General features: G+C 51.2%; 2 protein-coding genes across 3 annotated transcripts; one reads left to right on the top strand and one right to left on the bottom strand.

Moving 5' to 3' along the window:
* Positions 1-237: 237 nt before the first annotated feature.
* Positions 238-2,345, bottom strand: LOC100284132 (uncharacterized). 2 transcript variants are annotated; one of them, XM_008645551.2, is made up of 6 exons: positions 1,973-2,345; positions 1,678-1,837; positions 1,409-1,596; positions 1,194-1,317; positions 901-1,046; positions 238-676 (listed from the first exon to the last, which is right to left on the bottom strand). In XM_008645551.2, exons 1-6 carry the CDS (start codon positions 2,201-2,203, stop codon positions 545-547), a joined length of 981 nt encoding a protein of 326 aa, XP_008643773.1. In that variant the 5' UTR covers positions 2,204-2,345; the 3' UTR covers positions 238-544. The 2 variants fall into 2 exon arrangements, with proteins under 2 accessions (XP_008643773.1, NP_001353937.1); NM_001367008.1 differs by having other exon boundaries at positions 317-676; positions 901-1,034; positions 1,973-2,252.
* On the top strand, positions 2,211-6,915 carry LOC103627905 (DEAD-box ATP-dependent RNA helicase 48). The gene is made up of 10 exons (XM_008648219.3): positions 2,211-3,513; positions 3,916-4,022; positions 4,392-4,447; positions 4,543-4,767; positions 4,853-5,059; positions 5,337-5,423; positions 5,724-5,819; positions 5,899-6,114; positions 6,273-6,455; positions 6,542-6,915. The coding sequence occupies exons 1-10, from the start codon at positions 2,465-2,467 to the stop codon at positions 6,770-6,772; spliced, it is 2,457 nt and encodes an 818-aa protein (XP_008646441.1). The 5' UTR covers positions 2,211-2,464; the 3' UTR covers positions 6,773-6,915.
* Positions 6,916-19,785: the final 12,870 nt, after the last annotated feature.

The raw sequence follows: 19,785 nt of genomic DNA, 5'->3' as shown, positions 1-19,785 counted from the left end.
CCCCGGCGACGATGCTGCTAGCTAGTGTGGCCAGCAACGATGCTTGCCTACGCGGGAAAGTCAGAGTTGAGGAAACCGTGATTAGCAGGAAGCCTAGGGGATGCGGCCAGAAAGAGAAGAGAAGTAATATTGGGAGAACAAATATTATAGGGCAGCAATGCATCGGCAAACCAAGCACTTCTGCAATCCAATCCAGATTATGCACCGTACAGAAACAAATCTTGAAAGTACCAAACAAATAAAATACATGGGGGTAACATTAATTATAAATTGTAATATACATGCACAATACAGTTACATACTTCTGGAAGAAAATGATTTAAAATGGAGACCATCTTTATTCATAATGGTGCAGAATCAAGCAGTAACACGGATGGTGGCATTGGTGTTTAGTGGGTACAAAACTTACATATTTCACATAAACCCAACAGAAATTTACCGATACTGAAATTTTGCAAATCAAATGTGATTCTTTATGTCACACTACTACATTTGAATGCAAACAACTCCCCCTTAAGAACTCAAGCAAACCAGTGAGGAAGCGTCATGTACTGTCTTCTGCATCAAGTGTACTTCTGACTCCATCTTGAAATGATATTGGCTTGATACCAAGGATCTGGGTTAGCTTGGTGATGTCCATGGATATGTCTGGTGGAGAAGCTACTCCGCGATTAACCTGGGTAACAGATAGATGCGCGGGCATTACAAGATATTATGATGGAAAAATGAAGCGGCCCCAATGCTCATGTTGGATACTATTTCAATTGTAAAGTCAAGACCACTTCGTATCTAAAACACCATGCTTGTTGAATAACTGTGTTCTAATAGTACTCATGTGCTAACACTAAACTGGCAGATATATGGATGCTTGAATGCTATATTCCAGAGGCAAGATAATACCGATGATGCAGACACAGATTTGATTATACTGGGGTTATATCCACGGACAACAGCAACAGACTCAGCCATCTGCAGTCTTGATACCCTATCTGGACCACCGACATTCAGGAGGACCTGGACTTTTTTGCCATCATCTGAAGCATGCGCTTCCATGCCAGTCACCATGGTACAATGGAAAGCAATTGGTAAGAGGAAAAACACTAAAATCGAAACGTTATATCTGATCTGGAACACGTTAAAATTGTTTAGAGTGAAACACAAGAAAGAGTATTGCTGAACTCAAACGGTCATACCTGGGAACCAAGTCTTTGTTAGTGACAAAATTACGTCCACCATATCTTTGACATAGACAGGGCACCGGAATTCATCACTGAAGAACTCAACCTGTTGGCCTTGTGAAAGAACACCATCCATCCACTGTATCCAAATGGCAAGTACTTTTCTTATAAGTTGGGGGGGGGATAGCAATAGCATAACTATTGGTGAGTAGCGAGTAGTGCATTTTTACCTGAATCGGAAGGGATTTTGCCACAGGAGAGATTGTTTGTGGCCCATATATAATGCTGCTTCTCAAGATCGCATAGTTCGAGCATTTCTCAACGATTAGTTTCTCCGCTGCAACTTTAGATTTTCCATACATGTTCACCGGCATTGTCTCGTCCTCTTCTTTGTAGAAGGATTTCACCCCCTCATAAACTATCAGTACAGGAGAGGCATAAGAGTCTAGGATGTACATACATGCACCACAGATAAAAAAAAAATGCCTGAGGACTGTACCTTGATCGGTTGAGAGCTGAATCAAAAGCGAGTCTTCATTCCCAAAACTTAGCAACCAATTCACAAGCGAAGAAGGCACATTGGTAGCCATAGCAGCAGGTGGATCCAATTCGCATGCCCGAGGAACTGACATCGCAGCACAGTTGACAACCACGTGTGGCTGAAACATAACATGTGGTACAAGTTAGAATGCTCTGCTAGTGGAGATTGGAGAACTAATGTAGTAGAACCAGTAGTAAGAGCACAAGTTCGTATGAAGCAGAGAGCTGCGGTGGGAATGCGGACGCGTATGTACCTGGCCAAAGGACGCGGAGATCGCCTCGAAGCCGTCGCCGGAGCGGAGGTCGGCGCGGAATGCGCGGACGGAGGGGAGCGTCTCGAGGAGCGGCTGCGGCGGGGCGGGGCTGTGGTGGGTGAAAGCGACGTCGAGGCGGTCGACGGTGGAGGACGCCGCGAGGAGGTGCTGGCCCAGGTAGCCGCTGCCGCCCACCACCAACACCCGCTTCCTCTCCTCCTTCCCCGCCATCTGCTGTGAACGCGATGCGAGAGATTTGCGAGGGAGCTCGGCTTCGGCGGCGGACCGTGGGTCGCACCCACCCACCCACCCTTCATTTCAGTTTCAACTGAGAGCGTGATACGTGTCCTGCTGGGGGAGGCGGAAAGCCTACTACACTCCTGAAGTGCGGAAATCCAAAGTGTGTTGTGTTGCGTTGCCTGAATGCCTGCCCGCCGCCAAAACCCATAAACCCTACCCTCTACAGCGCCTCCGTCGCTGCTCCCGGCGGCGATGGGGGGTGGGCCGCGCACGTTCCCGGGCGGGCTGTCTAAGTGGCAGTACAAACGCATGCACGAGAAGCTGGCGCGGCAGAAGCAGCGGGGGCTCCTCCGCCACGAGAAGCAGCTCTACCTCGCCCGCCTCCGCTCCGAGATCCGCGCCTCCCGCCTCCCTGGCGCCGCCGCGGAAGCTCCACCGGGGGGCGAGGGGCCCACCTCGTCGCGCGCCCACATCCGCGCCCTTGCCGACCGCTTCCGCAGGCCCGGCGCCGAGGACCTCTGGAACGAGGACGACGGGCCCCTCCGCCGCGTCAAGCGGCCGCCCACTGGGATCGCGTCGGGTGTCCGGCACCAGCAGCAGCAGTTGGACTCGGGGAAGCCCCGCGGAGGACCGAGTTGGGAGGACCTGACCTCTCTGGATCAACCGAGGCCTTTAGACAGGGGAAAAGGGCCGACCTCGGCCGCGTTCAATCCGAGAAGAGAGTACCTAACGGTGGTGGCGCCCTGGTGCCCGCGTTGGGATCCGCGACCTCTCGGTTTCGTTGCTCCCAAAAAGTCTTATCCGGTGATGACTCGTTGCTCCGTGAGTTGCCAGCCATGTGTCGACCTGAGGCCATTGGTTGCTAGTGGGCTTACTGAGGATGGGAATGGAAGGAAGGACACGCCATTGGCACAGTTTAATCAGGAGAGGTTCTACTCGGTGGCTGCGAGGCGATTCGGCAGGAAATGGAGACCAGATTCGTCGGACCAGGATGACAAGGGCACGTCTGCGCCCAAGAAGAATCTGAGGTTCGGAAAAAAGTTTGGGGCTTCGAGCGAAGAGGATTCAGAAATTGACGAGTCTGGGGACACAGGTGCCATCAGGAGGAGGTGGAGCAGTGCTGCTCTCAGGAACTGCGATGTGAAGAAGGAAAGGCGGGTGCTCAAGTCTTACGAGGAGGAAAGCAATGATCTCGCGGGTAGAATCCAAGAGCTGCGAGAGGAGATTAGAAATAGGGAGGTTTTGGGCACTGAGAGGAGGCGTTACGAGTCCAGGGGTGAATCTCTGCTTACCAGTAAAAGGTCACACTCATATCTCATTATATTGTGTACTGTTTATATTTTCTGTGTAGCCTAGGAACTTCATAGAAAGTTGTATGTGTGTGGGCTGTTCATGAAATTTATGTAAAGCAATGAAATATTCTTGAAATGTGTGCATCATATTTTATGGAATATTCTAGTTCAGCTTTCTGGAGTTTCGTTTCATCATATCACACTGATCTTTAGCATAAAAAATTAACAATAACACATAGAGTCGAGGCGATACCAATCGCTCATCACTGCACATCATCATACTTTTCCTTTTGACTCAAGGTTAATGAAACGTTGGTGCATAATAAATTTAATTACGCATGCCCTATCATACATTGAAATGGAAGAGAGAGCATCCATATAACCAGCAAGTTATGTTGTTTCTGTCTTCAGATTTGATCAGTGTGGTGTCTCCGCGCTGACAGTCAAAGCACTTACTGATGCTGGATATGTACAGACAACTGTGGTTCAAGAGGCAGCTCTTCCTATATGTCTTGAAGGTATTATATTTATTTTAGTTTCTCTAGGTTTTTTTACACAGAAAAAAAAGAAAAGGGATAAACTTTGTGATACGAGGAAACCATGTGTTTGGGTTCAGAAGGATTTGAGGACATATTTATCTGAATGAGGTTTAGGTTGCCTCTTGTAATCTTATGCACGTACATCTCTCAAGAATCAGGTTGTTAAATCTTTGTTTGTACATTGTGATATCTTCGTTAATCATAAGCATATGGTCCATGTTTCTTGACTTAAGTATTTATTCCTTTTAGTACTTTTGACCTTATGATACCATTCCATTATATCTCTGCCTGAAGTCATCAAATCACAGAAGTCATCAAATTTCTCGCTTATAATCTATATATAAGCAGGTAAAGATGTTCTTGTCAAGGCCAAAACTGGAACCGGCAAAAGTGCAGCTTTTCTGGTAAATGTTCACTCATGATATATTAGGTTCTGATATTCTGTTTCTTTTATGTTCATATTGTTGGACCAATTTATTCAAAATGGATTGATAAACAGCTTCCTGCAATTGAATCAGTCTTGAATGCTATGAAGAGCAATACAAATCAGCGAGTATCTCCAATATTTGCTCTTGTCCTATGCCCTACAAGAGAGCTTGCTATTCAGCTTACAGCTGAAGCAAATGTCTTGTTAAAGTACCATGAAGGAATTGGTGTTCAATCTCTTATTGGTGGCACTAGATTCAAGCTTGATCAGAGACGATTAGAATCTGATCCATGCCAGGTTTGTCGTATTTATCGACCTACTGAAGATCAATACAAAACTAGCTTTGGCCTGAGCATTTTCTGTTTTCTTCTTTCTGTTCCAGATTTTAGTTGCAACACCTGGTAGACTGCTGGATCACATTGAAAACAAATCATCATTCTCTGTTCGTTTGATGAGATTGAAATTGCTTGTGTTGGATGAAGCTGATCATTTGCTAGATCTGGGTTTCCGTAAAGACATAGAAAAGATTGTCGATACCTTGCCACGTCAAAGACAAACATTGCTCTTCTCAGCTACTATTCCAAAAGAGGTAGTATAATCAGCATAGCTCACGCACCAATACACGTATATTTTTGTCTACCTCGGTCTGAGTTTTGTACTACTCCCTCCATTCCAAATTATAAAACGTTTTTGGCTTTTTTAGATGCTGTGTTTTTACTACGTATTTAGACATAGTGTATATCCAAGTACATAGCAAAAGCTATGTATCGAAAAAAACCAAAACTTCTTATAATTATTTGGATATTTGTGAATGAATAGCCACAATTGTAAAACTGGGAGTAATGGTTGCTGGTTGTGACTGACAGGTTCGAAGAGTTTCACAGCTAGTATTAAAGAGGGATCACGTTTTTGTTGACACAGTGGGCCTTGGAGCTGTTGAAACCCCAACTAAGGTATACTCTCATATTTTATTGTATTGAAACAAAACCGAGGTATACTCTTTCTCAATATTTGGCTCCCTTACTATTCTCCTAAGACACTCAATACTCATGTATAGATGTTTGGAGCCATATATTCTCCACTCTCTAGTTTGACCATTTGAATACTATACCATCGTACTTTTTGTTAGGGATACATGAGTTGTATCTGTAAATCATGTCTAGCTTAACATATGATGTTGGCCTCCTTTTCTATTCTCTGTTATGAAAGTAATTTTGTCTGATCGTATTTCTACCTCCTGTTGTTGAGCTTAGGTTCAGCAGTCATGTCTTGTGGTGCCACATGAGCTGCATTTTCATACGGTTCATCACCTGCTTCGAGAGCATATTGATCGTGAAGTTGATTACAAGGTCCTGCATCGCCTCTTCTTTGGACAACCAGTTGCAAGAACTTCAATGTGTTGTTTTACTAATAGTATTCAGATTTCAGGTTATTGTTTTCTGCACGACAGCCATGGTGACTGAGTTTATGTATATCATGCTTCGAGATTTGAAGTTAAATGTCAGGGAAATTCACTCGAGGAAACCTCAGCTCTATAGAACTCGCATATCTGAAGAGTTCCGGGGCTCTAACCGCATAGTTCTCGTAACGTCAGATGTTTCTACTCGTGGGGTGAACTATCCAGATGTCACCCTTGTGATTCAGGTGAAATTCGATTCATGATGATGATGTAGTTGAAGTTTACGGCAGTATGTACGGTTTATTTGCCTAAGAAGCTGGAGAATTGATGTCACTCTTGAAAATGCAGTTGCATGGCATGATTAAATTTGCTTCAGTACTGACACAGATGTTTCTCGGATTAGGTTGGTGTTCCTCCCGATAGAGAGCATTACATCCATCGGCTTGGAAGGACTGCAAGGGAAGGTAAATCTGGCAAGGGAATTCTTTTGCTTGCGCCATGGGAACAATACTTCTTGGACGAGATAGGCGATCTCCCGATTGACAAGTATCCAGCACCAGACATTGACCAGGAGATGAAGCAAAAGGTCTTCTTCTCTTTTAGGACAGTTGGCTGTTTAATTGCGCTGTAGTGTGTGTCATACATTTGTTTATTCGTGTTTTTGCAACGCAGGTTGACGATTCAATAGAGATGGTTGACATGAGCATCAAAGAAGCAGCATACCATGCGTGGCTGGGTTACTACAACTCCATCGCTGACATAGGTAGAGATAAAAGAATGGTTGTTGACCTAGCAAATCGATTTGGTGCCTCGATTGGCCTGGAGAAGCCTCCAGCGATATACCGGAAGACCGCTCTGAAGATGGGGCTCAAGGATGTCCCTGGGATTCGAATAAGGAAATGACATGTTCCTCCACAGCAATAAGGGACCTTTTAGCCTCGACATTGGATTGGAGGACATGTAATTGAATTGGGTTCAAAATATACAAAATTACTCACCTCTGTTGCAATGGCCTAACTCCTTAAATGCATCTTCGATTTCTTTAACTGCTGTTTCTGTAGCATAAAGACATAATTAGTAAACACACAGGATGCTATCATCAACATACTAACAAATAATAACAATATAAAAGAAGTAAAAGTTAATCCTAGCAGATCAACATTTCAACTAAAATACAGGAAGCCATAAAAAATGTTGAGCTGGAAAATAAAATTTAGTTTTCTGAAAGCTTTAGCTTTCACCATTTCAAATATGTACACCAACTGCCAAAGGAAAACCTAAACATGTCGATTCATCTATAATCAAAGCTGAAAGCTCACAGCTTGATTGATGGACCAATAGAGCAACTTCAGGTTCGACACCCGAATCCAAAGATGATTGTGTAATGTTCAAATACAGTTTTTTTTTGGCACAAAAGCTACCATAAAAATCGTACTACAAAGAACCATTGCTACCAGCATGCCAATATTGCAATAACAAAAAGCCACATTCTAAAAATCTTGATAAGAGGATAGGAATTACTGTTATCAACAATAAGATAATTTGTTTTCCTTCTCAGATCCACATTGCCAACAACAAAAAAAACCAGTCACTGTGTCCTGCAAAACAAAGTGGAGACATGTAACACCCAAAATCTTGATTTTGGGATTAGTAATTTCTCTAAAAAGAACCAAAGTAAAGTGTCCCTAATAAAGAATTATACTTTGGAATTCACCCTTTCTAAAAAAAGTAGTAATATTAGTTAAAAAATAGAAGCAGAAATTTAATTTGTGAGCTTCGAGGAATAATTGATAGAAAGAGTTTCAATTTATTAGATTAGATTATCTCCTTCAAGAACTATATAAAACATTCTTTTATGAGATAAAGTAACTCTTCATAAGGATTTTATATTAAATTATCCTAAATTAGATAAATAACTAATATTCAGATTTGGATGTACTTTTAATTTGTATATACAATTAAGGATAATAAGTTTCCAAAATGAATAATGAGTGTGTATTTCATATTTGAAGCATTTGGACTAAATAAATGAATAAACTCAGTTATATATGCAAAAATAAATTATACCTTGCATACATGCTGGAATTTTTGTTTGTACATATAAACTTAAGTTTGACAATGTAAAACATATTTATAATTGAATTTGAATTGAAACTAGAAAGTAGAAAAAAGCATAAAATAGAAAGAAAAAAAGGAACAGACCTGCTTCGGCCACTGCTTTCAGACTTGGCCCAATTAGCCCCTCATGCCAGCCCACGTCCACCTCTATTTTTGTTCTTTTCTTTATTTCACTAGCCGCAAGTGATGTCATCATGAGGCAATTCTGAGGTCAGCCAATTTCCACACCGTCCAACTCGTGCTTGCTTCGGGGAATAGTCAGTTTTGCAGGCCAAGCAAGCCGCGCGGGCGCTGACCAATGGGGACCACATGTGGGTGTCTCACCAGTGCATGCGCAAGGTTACTGTATATGGCATGAGGGCACTAGATTGTACTCCTTTTACAGTTTTGCTTAGCTTTAATCTGCACTAGATTGTACTCCTTCTACAGTGTTTTGTCTTTATGCACTATAGCTACACCAATCTAAACAATCGACTTTAATCTAAAGCGAACAACTTCATTCCATCGCAAACTCTGCCAACCGAGATCGAATCAAAAGAAACTACATGCCCGGGATACGATCCCACATGGATATATGTATATATAGACACAAGACTTGGCCTCCTCTAGACCATATTCGAAGCTAGGAGTCATGCAAGGTCGAGTAGTCGTCGGTGTCGAGCGCTTCACCAGAGCAAGTAGCATAGGATGGGTCGCCAGATCACGTCGGAGCTGTGCGTGAACTCGTTGGGCGGAGACGACCGCCAGAGGGAGGCAAATTCCTCGACGAACTTCGTCCACGTCGTGTAGCCGCCGCTCAACAAGGACAGAGGTCGACGCCGCCTAATCGTCGATGACTATGCATATCTTGGGTTAGCGATCCCCTTTGCTTTCTTTTGCGCCTGCTTGCATTTGTGGTTGTCGTCGAGATGCTGGGTTGGGGCAAGGTGCCGATGATGGCACTGTCGTGGGCGGAGTCGGACCACCATTGGGTGCCGCCGGAGGGGGACGAGCAACCAGTGCCATGGATGTTCTAATAGACGATAGGGATTATATCTAGGGCGTGTCGTTTCGTCAATCGAGTGTTGGATGGGTTAGATTAGATGACATCTAATTAAAACCGGGTCGTCGATATTTGATCCAGCGAATGTGGCTTCATACCAGTTCATCGGAGATTAGATCTAATCTAGACCGTTCGGATTAGAACGGACAACTCAGTTAGACCTGTACCCCTTCGGTGTGGCTGTTTTGTTAAAGAGGCCTCGCAAACCTCTCAAATTAACCTGTAGTCCAGACTTATTCCAAAGTAATTAAGGTTAGGTCCAAACTTTCACAAAATAGCCCCTGCCTTTTATATGAATCATACCCGCAATTCAGAGTTTTCTGAAATTTATAAATTAATTGGGAATATGATTTTTATGTAAAAATAAATCTAGAAAGTTTAGAAAAAAATTCGTAACTAATTTGTTTTATCTCTTATTTTAGTGGTTCTCAAACCTACGGTCTCGTAGCGTCGCGTAGAATATTATTATTCAATCTGATTCCATGTTTGGTATAATGTTATTTGTATTAATTATTTGTTTATTTGTTTTTATTACTACGAGTAAAAGCGAGGTTACCAGAAACCTGAAGCCCAACTTTAGGGAAGCATCTGAGTAGCAGGTTATCACATGTAAAGGCAAGTTGTGTCCTTGATCATATTTTTTATCTAAGAATATTTTTGATTCTATTAATCACTATTACACAATTATATTAAATTGATGGGACCTAATAAATTATCTAGTTTGTTTACCCCTTAATCGCAAAGTTCTCAAAATGTTGGGAACGAGGGATGGGAACAAAGAACGTATGTTAGAGAAACATGGAACGAGTAGGGGTATACAACTAATCCACGTTCATTCGATAAGTGAACGTGTTCCCAAAGATTTAGGGACGAAGTTAGGGAACGATGTGTAAGAGCAACTTCAGTAGTTCTCTAAAAGACTTCCCAAAATAATAATTTAGTTAGTTAATATAAGAACTCATCTGCAACAGTTCTCCAAATAACCTTCCTAAATTTAGCAATTTCTCATCTAATATCATTTCCTCTCTATATTTGACAATCATTTAGCAACTCCATGAAAAACAAAATTATTGACTGCATTATATAGACAATGAAGGTAATTAATGACATTTATGACTTATTTTTTATATGGATAGATACAAAATAAAACTGCAACCTCTATTTAGAGAAATATTGGAGAACTCACATTTTTTTACTCCCAAAGTTATTTAGCAACTTTTTAAATCTGTGATTTAGAGAGTTAAAATTTACATAACTATTGCAGTTGCTATGTGTACACAATTACATGGACTTCTAGTATATCGTGTCGACTATTTATAATTCATGCTCTCGTTGACAGATTAATTAATATCACACATGAGCACATGTAACCTGATGTTTGTCCTATAATGACACGTTATATATATATATATATATATATATATATATATCGGGGACCATAATTAGGGGTACCCTCAAGACTCCTAATCTCAGCTGGTAACCCCCATCAGCACAAAGTTGCAAAGGTCTGATGGGTACAATTAAGTCAAGGCTCGGTCCACTCAAGGGACACAATCTCGCCTCGTCCGAGCCCAGCCTCGGGCAAGGGCAGCCGACCCCGGAGGATTTACGTCTCGCCCAAGGACCCCCTCCAGCAACAGACACACCTTCGGTTCGCCCGAGGCCCAGTCTTCGCCAAGAAGCAACTTTGGCCAAGTCGCCACGCCGACCGACCGTATCGCAGGAGCATTTAATGCAAAGGTGGTCTGACACCTTATCCTAACGCGCGCCCTTCAGTCGACAGAGCCGAAGTGACCGCAGTCACTTCGCCGCTCCACTGACTGGCCTGACAAGAGGGCAGCGCCGCCTGCACCGCTCCGACTGCTGTGCCACTCGACAGAATGAGGCTGACAGCAGCCAAGTCCGGCCTCAGGCGCCATAGGAAACTCCGCACGACCCGACCCCAGGGCTCAGACTCGGGCTCAGCCCCGGAAGACGACGAACTCCGCATCGCCCGACCCCAGGGCTCGGACTCGGGCTCAGCCCCGGAAGACGACGAACTCCGCTTCGCCCGACCCCAGGGCTCGGACTCGGGCTCAGCCCCGGAAGACGACGAACTCCGCCTCGCCCGACCCCAGGGCTCGGACTCGGGCTCGGTCCCGGAAGACGACGAACTCTGCCTCGCCCGACCCCAGGGCTCGGACTCAGCCCTGGCCTCAGCCGACAGTCTCCGCCTCGCCCGACCCAGGGGCTCGGACTCGACCTCGGCCTCGGAAGACAGACTCGACCTCGACCTCGGAGGAGCCTCCACCTCGCCCGACCCAAGGCTCGGACCGACCACGTCACAGGAGGCGCCATCATTACCCTACCCCAAGCTAACTCAGGCTATGAGGAACAAGACCGGCGTCCCATCTGGCTCGCCCCGATAAACAAGTAATGATGGCATCCCACATGCTCCATGACGACGGCGGCTCTCAGCCCCCTTACGGAAGCAAGGAGACGTCAGCAAGGACTCGACAGCCCCGACAACTGTCCTTCCGCCAGGCTCCAGCGCTCCTCCGACGGCCACGACACCACACGAACCGGGTGCCAAAACCTCTCCGGCTGCCATGACGGCATGTACTTAGGGCACTAGCTCTTGTCTGCTAGACACGTTAGTACACTGCTACACCTCCCATTGTACACCTGGATTCTCTCCTTACGCCTATAAAAGGAAGGTCCAGGGCCCTCTTACAGAAGGTTGGCCGCGCGGGGAAGGACGGGACGACGCTCGCGTAAGCCTCTCGCTCCCTCCCGCGTGGACGCTTGTAACCCCCTACTGCAAGCGCATCCGACCTGGGCGCGGGACAAACACGAAGGCCGCGGGTTTCCCCTTTTACGCCTGTCTCCCTCCGGCTTCTTCCCCCCTTCGCGCTCCGTCTCGCGTCGACCCATCTGGGCTAGGGCACGCGGCGACAATTTACTCGTCGGTCCAGGGACCCCCCCGAGGTCGAAACGCCGACAGTTGGCGCGCCAGGTAGGGGCCTGCTGCGTGTTGACGAACAGCTTCCCGTCAAGCTCCAGATGGGTAGTCTCCAGCAACCTTTCCAGCCCGGGACGGTGCTCCGTTTCGGGAGTCTTGAGTTCATGTCCCTCGACGGCAGCTACGACATGATACTCCTTCCCCCGCTGCGCGACAGCGACAATGGCGGTCGACAACCCGCCCGCCGGCGGCGGAATCGACGACGTCTTCCCCACGTGGCGGAAGAACGACTTTCGGGTTTGTCCCGTCGCCTCCCCCACCGGCGGAGGAGGAGGCGGGGCAACCAAGGCCAAGCAGGAGGCGACACCTCGTCGGCTGTCGAGCGAGTCGACGGCGCCGGCGCCCCAACGGGGGACATGCCGGGCATCGACCTCGCGTCTGACGAAGACGAGCGTCGTTTCCCCGCAACACGCCAACTCCAAGCAAACGAATGACACCAGCATGCTCGCAAGGGACTTGCTGGGCGTCACCCTCGTACCTGAGACGACGGTGCAGTCTGCCCCTGACGCGACTTCGTCACCGCCCGTCGACCAAGAGGTACCGACCGACTCCCATCTCGTGCCTTTTGGATTCAGCCTCGACCCACCAAGCGACTTCGCTTCGGTGGACGCTCTCATAGAGGCGAGTCCAAACCCTCTGGGGTATCGTATGCGGTCACCCTGGGACCGGCTGACGGCCGTCTCGACCTATGGGCCCTCGAGTTCCGAGGAAGATGACGAGCCCTACTTTTGTTGGGATTTCTCCGGACTTGGTAACCCCAGTGCCATGCGGGACTTCATGACCGCATGCGACTACTGCCTTTCTGACTGTTCCGACGGTAGACGCAGCCTCGGCGACGAGGACTGCGGCCCAAGTCGTGAATGTTTCCACGTTGATCTAGGGGGTCCCGGCGAAGGCAACCATCTTGGTATACCGGAAAACGGTGATCCCCCTAGGCCTGTGCCTCGCGTTGACATCCTTCGGGAGCTAGCTGTGGTCCCCGTCCCGACGGGGGGTCATGACCCACAGCTCGAGCAAATCCGCGAGATGCAGGCCAGGCTCGACGAGGGAGCAGGAACACTTGAGCCGTTCCGCCGGGACATCGGGCAGGAATGGGCAGACCAACCTCCGGCCGGAGAAGCGCGTCATCTACCCCAGGGCACCCAGCACCGCATCACCGACGATGCCAGGGCAAGGCCACCACCGGCCTCCAGTGGGGTCGGCCAGAACCTGGCTGCAGCGTCAATACTTCTCCACGCGATGCCGGAGCCATCTACCACCGAGGGGCGGCGTATCCAGGGAGAGCTCAAGAATCTCCTGGAGGATGCCGCGGTCCGACGGGCCGAAAGCTCTGCCTCCCGAAGGCAGGGGTACCCCTCGGAACATCGCGCCGCGACTTCCCGATTCATGCGGGAAGCCTCGGTCCACACCGGGCGCATGCGCAACACTGCGCCTGCGGCCCCGGGTCGCCTCGGCAACGAGCACCATCGCCGCAACCGTCGAGCCCACCTCGATGAGAAGGTGCGCCGAGGCTACCACCCCAGGCGTGGGGGATGCTACGACAGCGGGGAGGATCGGAGTCCCTCGCCCGAACCACCCGGTCCGTAGGCTTTCAGCCGAGCCATACGACGGGCGCCGTTCCCGACCCGGTTCCGAACCCCGACTACTATCACAAAGTACTCGGGGGAGACGAGGCCGGAACTGTGGCTCGCGGACTACCGGCTGGCCTACCACCTGGGTGGAACGGACGATGACAATCTCATCATCCGCAACCTCCCCCTGTTCCTCTCCGACACCGCTCGAGCCTGGCTGGAGCACCTACCTCCGGGGCAGATCTCCAACTGGGACGACCTGGTCCAAGCCTTTGCCGGCAACTTTCAGGGCACGTACGTGCGCCCTGGGAACTTCTGGGATCTCCGAAGCTGCCGCCAGCAGCCGGGGGAGTCTCTCCGGGACTACATCCGGCGATTCTCGAAGCAGCGCACCGAGCTGCCCAACGTCACCGACTCGGATGTCATCGGCGCGTTCCTCACCGGCACCACCTGCCGCGACCTGGTGAGCAAGCTGGGTCGCAAGACCCCCACCAGGGCGAGCGAGCTGATGGACATCGCCACCAAGTTCGCCTCTAGTCAGGAGGCGGTTGAGGCCATTTTCCGGAAGGACAAGCAGCCCCAGGGCCGCCCACCGGAAGATGTCCCCGAGGCGTCAACTCAACGCGGCACCAAGAAGAAGGGCAAGAAGAAGTCGCAAGCGAAACGCGACGCCGTCGACGCGGACCTTGTTGCCGCCGCCGAGTACAAGAACCCTCGAAAACCTCCCGGAGGCGCCAATCTCTTCGACAAGATGCTCAAGGAGTCATGCCCCTATCATCAGGGGCCCGCCAAGCACACCCTTGAGGAGTGCGCCATGCTTCGGCGCCACTTTCACAAGGCCGGGCCACCTGCGGAAGGTGGCAGGGCCCGCGACGATGATAAGAAGGAGGATCACAAGGCAGGAGAGTTCCCCGAGGTCCACGACTGCTTCATGATCTACGGTGGGCAAGTGGCGAACGCCTCGGCACCGCAAGCAAGAGTGTCGGGAGGTCTGCTCGGTAAAGGTGGCGGCGCCAGTCTACCTAGACTGGTCCGACAAGCCCATCACCTTCGACCAGGGCGACCATCCCGACCGTGTGCCGAGCCCGGGGAAATACCCGCTCGTTGTCGACCCCGTCATCAGCAACATCAGGCTCACCAAGGTCCTCATGGACAGAGGCAGCAGCCTCAACATCATCTACGCCGAGACCCTCGGGCTCCTGCGGATCGATCTGTCCTCGGTCCGGGCAGGCGCTGCGCCTTTTCACGGGATCATCCCCGGGAAACGCGTCCAGCCCCTCGGACAACTCGATCTACCCGTCTGCTTTGGGACACCCTCCAACTTTCGAAGGGAGACCCTCACGTTCGAGGTGGTCGGGTTTCGAGGAACCTACCACGCAGTGCTGGGGAGGCCATGCTACGCCAAGTTCATGGCCGTCCCCAACTACACCTACCTCAAGCTCAAGATGCCGGGCCCCAACGGGGTCATCACCATCGGCCCCACGTACCGACACGTGTACGAATGTGACGTGGAGTGTGTGGAGTACGTTGAGGCCCTCGCCGAATCCGAGGCCCTCATCGCCGACCTGGAGAGCCTCTCTAAGGAGGCGCCAGACGTGAAGCGCCACGCCGGCAACTTCGAGCCAGCGGAGACGGTTAAGTCCGTCCCTCTCGACCCCAGCAACGACGCCTCCAAGCAGATCCGGATCGGCTCCGAGCTCGACCCCAAATAGGAAGCAGTGCTCGTCGACTTTCTCCGCGCAAACACCGACGTTTTCGCGTGGAGTCCCTCGGACATGCCTGGCATACCGAGGGATGTCGCCAAGCACTCGCTGGATATCCGAGCTGGAGCCCGACCCGTGAAGCAGCCTCTGCGCTGATTCGACGAGGAAAAGCGCAGAGCCATAGGCGAGGAGATCCACAAGCTAACGGCGGCGGCGTTCATCAAAGAGGTATTCCATCCTGAATGGCTTGCCAACCCTGTGCTTGTGAGAAAGAAAGGAGGGAAATGGCGGATGTGTGTAGACTACACTAGTCTAAACAAAGCATGTCCAAAAGTTCCCTACCCTCTGCCTCGCATTGATCAAATCGTGGATTCCACTGCTGGGTGCGAAGCCCTGTCTTTCCTCGATGCCTACTCACGGTATCACCAAATCAGGATGAAAGAGTCCGACCAGCTCGCGACTTCTTTCATCACACCTTTCGGCATGTACTGCTATGTTACCATGTCGTTCGGTTTGAGGAATGCGGGTGCGACATACCAAAGGTGCATGAACCACGTGTTCGGCGAACACATTGGTCGAACGGTCGAGGCCTACGTCGATGACATCATAGTCAAGACGAGGAAAGCATCCGACCTCCTTTCCGACCTTGAAGTGACATTCCGATGTCTCAAGGCGAAAGGTGTAAAACTCAATCCTGAGAAGTGTGTCTTCGGGGTCCCCCGAGGCATGCTCTTGGGGTTCATCGTCTCCGAGCGGGGCATCGAGGCCAACCCGGAGAAAATCGCGGACATCACCAACATGGGGCCCATCAAGGACTTGAAAGGCGTACAGAGGGTCACGGGATGCCTTGCGGCTCTGAGCCGTTTCATCTCGCACCTCGGCGAAAGAGGCCTGCCTCTGTACCGCCTCTCGAGGAAGGCCGAGTGCTTCACTTGGACCCCTGAGGCCGAGGAAGCCCTCGGGAACCTGAAGGCGCTCCTCACGAACGCGCCTATCTTGGTGCCTCCCGCTGCCGGAGAAGCCCTCTTGATCTACGTCACCGCTACCACTCAGGTGGTTAGCGCCGCGATCGTGGTTGAGAGACGAGAAGAGGGGCATGCATTGCCCGTCCAGAGGCCAGTCTACTTCATCAGTGAGGTACTGTCCGAGACCAAGATCCGCTACCCACAAATTCAGAAGCTGCTGTACGCGGTGATCCTGACGTGGCGGAAGTTGCGACACTACTTCGAGTCTCATCCGGTAACTGTGGTGTCATCCTTCCCCCTGGGGGAGATCATCCAGTGCCGAGAGGCCTCGGGTAGAATTGCAAAATGGGCGGTGGAAATCATGGGCGAGACGATCTCGTTCGCCCCTCGGAAGGCCATCAAGTCCCAAGTCTTGGCGGACTTTGTGGCTGAATGGGTCGATACCCAACTCCCAACAGCTCCGATCCAACCGGAGCTCTGGACCATGTTCTTCGACGGGTCGCTGATGAAGACAGGGGCAGGCGCGGGCCTGCTCTTCATCTCGCCCCTCGAGAAGCACCTATGCTATGTGCTACGCCTCCACTTCCTGGCGTCCAACAATGTGGCTGAGTACAAGGCTCTAGTCAACGGGTTGCACATCTCCATCGAGCTAGGGGTCCGACGCCTCGACGCTCGCGGTGACTCGCAGCTCGTCATCGACCAAGTCATGAAGAACTCCCACTGCCGCGACCCGAAGATGGAAGCCTACTGCGATGAGGTTCGGCGCCTGGAAGACAAGTTCTACGGGCTCGAGCTCAACCACATAGCCCGACGCTACAACGAGACTGCGGACGAGCTGGCTAAGATAGCTTCGGGGCGAACAACGGTTCCCCTGGACGTCTTCTCCCGAGACCTGCATCAACCCTCCGTCAAGACCGACGACACGCCCGAGCCCGAGAAGGCCTTGGCCCAGCCCGAGGCACCCTCGGCCCAGTCTGAGGCACCCTCGGCCCAGCCCGAGGCACCCTTGGCCCCCGAAGGTGAGGCACTACGCGTCAAGGAGGAGCGGAGCGGGGTCACGCCTAATCGAAACTGGCAGACCCCGTACCTGTAATATCTCCACCAAGGAGAGCTACCCCTCGACCGAGCCGAAGCTCGGCGGTTGGCGCGGCGCGCCAAGTCGTTCGTCTTGCTGGGAGACGGGAAGGAGCTCTACCACCGCAGCCCCTCGGGCATCCTCCAGCGATGCATATCCATCGCCGAAGGCCAGGAGCTCTTACAAGAGATACACTCGGGGGCTTGCGGTCATCACGCGGCGCCCCGAGCCCTTGTTGGAAACGCCTTCCGACAAGGTTTCTACTGGCCGACCGCGGTGGCCGACGCCACTAGAATTGTCCGCACCTGCCAAGGGTGTCAATTCTACGCAAGGCAGACCCACCTGCCCGCTCAGGCCCTGCAGACGATACCCATCACCTGGTCGTTTGCTATGTGGGGGCTGGACCTCGTCGGCCCCTTGCAGAAGGCACCCAGGGGCTACACGCACTTGCTGGTCGCCATTGACAAATTCTCCAAGTGGATCGAGGTCCGACCTCTAAACAGCATCAGGTCCGAACAGGCGGTGGCGTTCTTCACCAACATCATCCATCGCTTTGGGGTCCAGAACTCCATCATCACCGACAATGGCACCCAGTTCACCGGCAGAAAGTTCCTGGACTTCTGCGAGGATCACCACATCTAGGTGGACTGGGCCGCCGTGGCTCACCCCATGACGAATGGGCAAGTAGAGCGTGCCAACGACATGATCCTGCAAGGACTCAAGCCGCGGATCTACAACGACCTCAACAAGTTCGGCAAGCGATGGATGAAGGAGCTCCCCTCGGTGGTCTGGAGTCTGAGGACAACACCGAGCCGAGCCACGGGCTTCACACCTTTCTTTCTAGTCTATGGGGCCGAGGCCATCTTGCCCACAGACTTAGAATACGGTTCCCCGAGGACGAGGGCCTACGACGACCAAAGGAATCGAGCTAACCGAGAAGACTTGATGGACCAGCTGGAAGAGGCTCGGGACATGGCCTTACTACACTCGGCGCGGTATCAGCAGTCCCTGCGACGCTACCACGCCCGAGGGGTTCGGTCCCGAGACCTCCAGGTGGGCGACTTGGTGCTTCGGCTGTGACAAGACACCCGAGGGCGGCACAAGCTCACGCCTCCCTGGGAAGGGCCGTTCGTCATCGCCAAAGTTCTGAAGCCCGGGACGTACAAGCTGGCCAACATTCAAGGCGAGGTCTACAGCAACGCTTGGAACATCCGACAACTACGTCGCTTCTACCCTTAAGATGCTTTCAAGTTGTTCGTACACCTCGTTCACACACGAAGTCTAACCATCAAGGAAGGGTCAGCCTTGCCTCGGCAAAGCCCGACCCTCCCTCGGGGGCTAGAAGGGGGGAACCCCCTCTGCGTCAAAATTTTTCCTCGGGAAAAGATCTTTTCTGCCAGAATATCTTTCGTGCTTTTCGACTACTTTGAAAGTGGGATCCTAAAAACGACGGAGTACACGTAAGTAGCTAAGGCTGACCGAGCCGAGGGACTCCTACGCCTCCGGGATACGGATACCTCACTCATCACCTTCTGCGATAAGTAACTCACGCTCGGATAGGTGACTCCGCGGACCGAACAAGTCTTCACGCTCGAAAACTCTTCTGCCGAAACACAACTTTACAACACGACGACAGTATGTTTGGGCCTCGGCGGCCGCAGAAAACATACGCACACTACAAGATAACCCGATCCTGCAGGCTCGGACCTTGACAGTTGAAGGGAGCAGCAGCACCCTCGGCGTCAACTACACCTTCGGCGAAGTCCGACCTAGCCTCGGACGGCAACACCGTCGGAGGATCTCCACTCCGAAGGACGACATCAGCACCGCGCCCAGACCATCGCCGGCAGGGTCTTCTCCAGGAATCCGGCTCGGGCAGACAGCTCGGCCAGCCACCCCGAAGCCTCAGCCAGCTGTCCCCCGAGGACATCAGCCCGGCACGTGGCCTCGGCAACTCGACTCCGGCGTCGGTCCCGCCAGTGGACGGCCCGACCAGGCTCCAGCCGACCAAATCTTCTTTTCGAGCCAACTCTGCCTCTGTCCATGCTGACACCGCTGCCTCTGGCTTCGGCTCATCGAAGAGCGGCCGAGGGTTCCTTCAACTAAGCAAGAGAAGCCTCGGGCAGCAAGGCCGACCGAGTCGAGGGACTCCTACGCCTCCGGGATACGGATACCTCACTCGTCACCTTCGCACGAGGCAACTCACGCTTGGTGAAGCGGTTCAGATAGCCGACAGGCGAGTCTTAGTGCTCGAAATGAGGAAAAAACATGGCTTCATGCCGAAAATACATACATGTTCAGGCCTCGATAGCCACAATGGACAAGACTCCGGCACTCAAGGTGCCATTACAAACGGAACTCCGGTTCCGTCCCCGCGGGTATGAACAACCTCCACACCGGGGAGCCTGCGGGGTGACAAGCTCCGGACGACTCGCCAACGA

This window comes from Zea mays, chromosome 5, assembly GCF_902167145.1.
Source record: "Zea mays cultivar B73 chromosome 5, Zm-B73-REFERENCE-NAM-5.0, whole genome shotgun sequence".
Lineage (NCBI taxonomy): Eukaryota > Viridiplantae > Streptophyta > Magnoliopsida > Poales > Poaceae > Zea > Zea mays.
The sequence above is the reverse complement of the archived record's forward strand: the minus strand, read 5'-3'. Positions and strand labels throughout refer to the sequence as shown.

Bases quoted from the DNA above. Each gene is read 5' to 3' on its own strand.
- LOC103627905 (XM_008648219.3), top strand. From the start codon at position 2,465: ATGGGGGGTGGGCCGCGCACGTTCCCGGGCGGGCTGTCTAAGTGGCAG. The intron at 4,448-4,542 runs GTAAATGTTCAC...ATTGATAAACAG, and splicing joins GCAAAAGTGCAGCTTTTCTG to CTTCCTGCAATTGAATCAGT. The intron at 6,456-6,541 runs GTCTTCTTCTCT...TTTGCAACGCAG, and splicing joins ACCAGGAGATGAAGCAAAAG to GTTGACGATTCAATAGAGAT.
- LOC100284132 (XM_008645551.2), bottom strand. From the start codon at position 2,203: ATGGCGGGGAAGGAGGAGAGGAAGCGGGTGTTGGTGGTGGGCGGCAGC. The intron at 1,838-1,972 runs GTACATACGCGT...GTTATGTTTCAG, and splicing joins TCTCCGCGTCCTTTGGCCAG to CCACACGTGGTTGTCAACTG. The intron at 677-900 runs GTATTATCTTGC...TCTGTTACCCAG, and splicing joins AATCTGTGTCTGCATCATCG to GTTAATCGCGGAGTAGCTTC.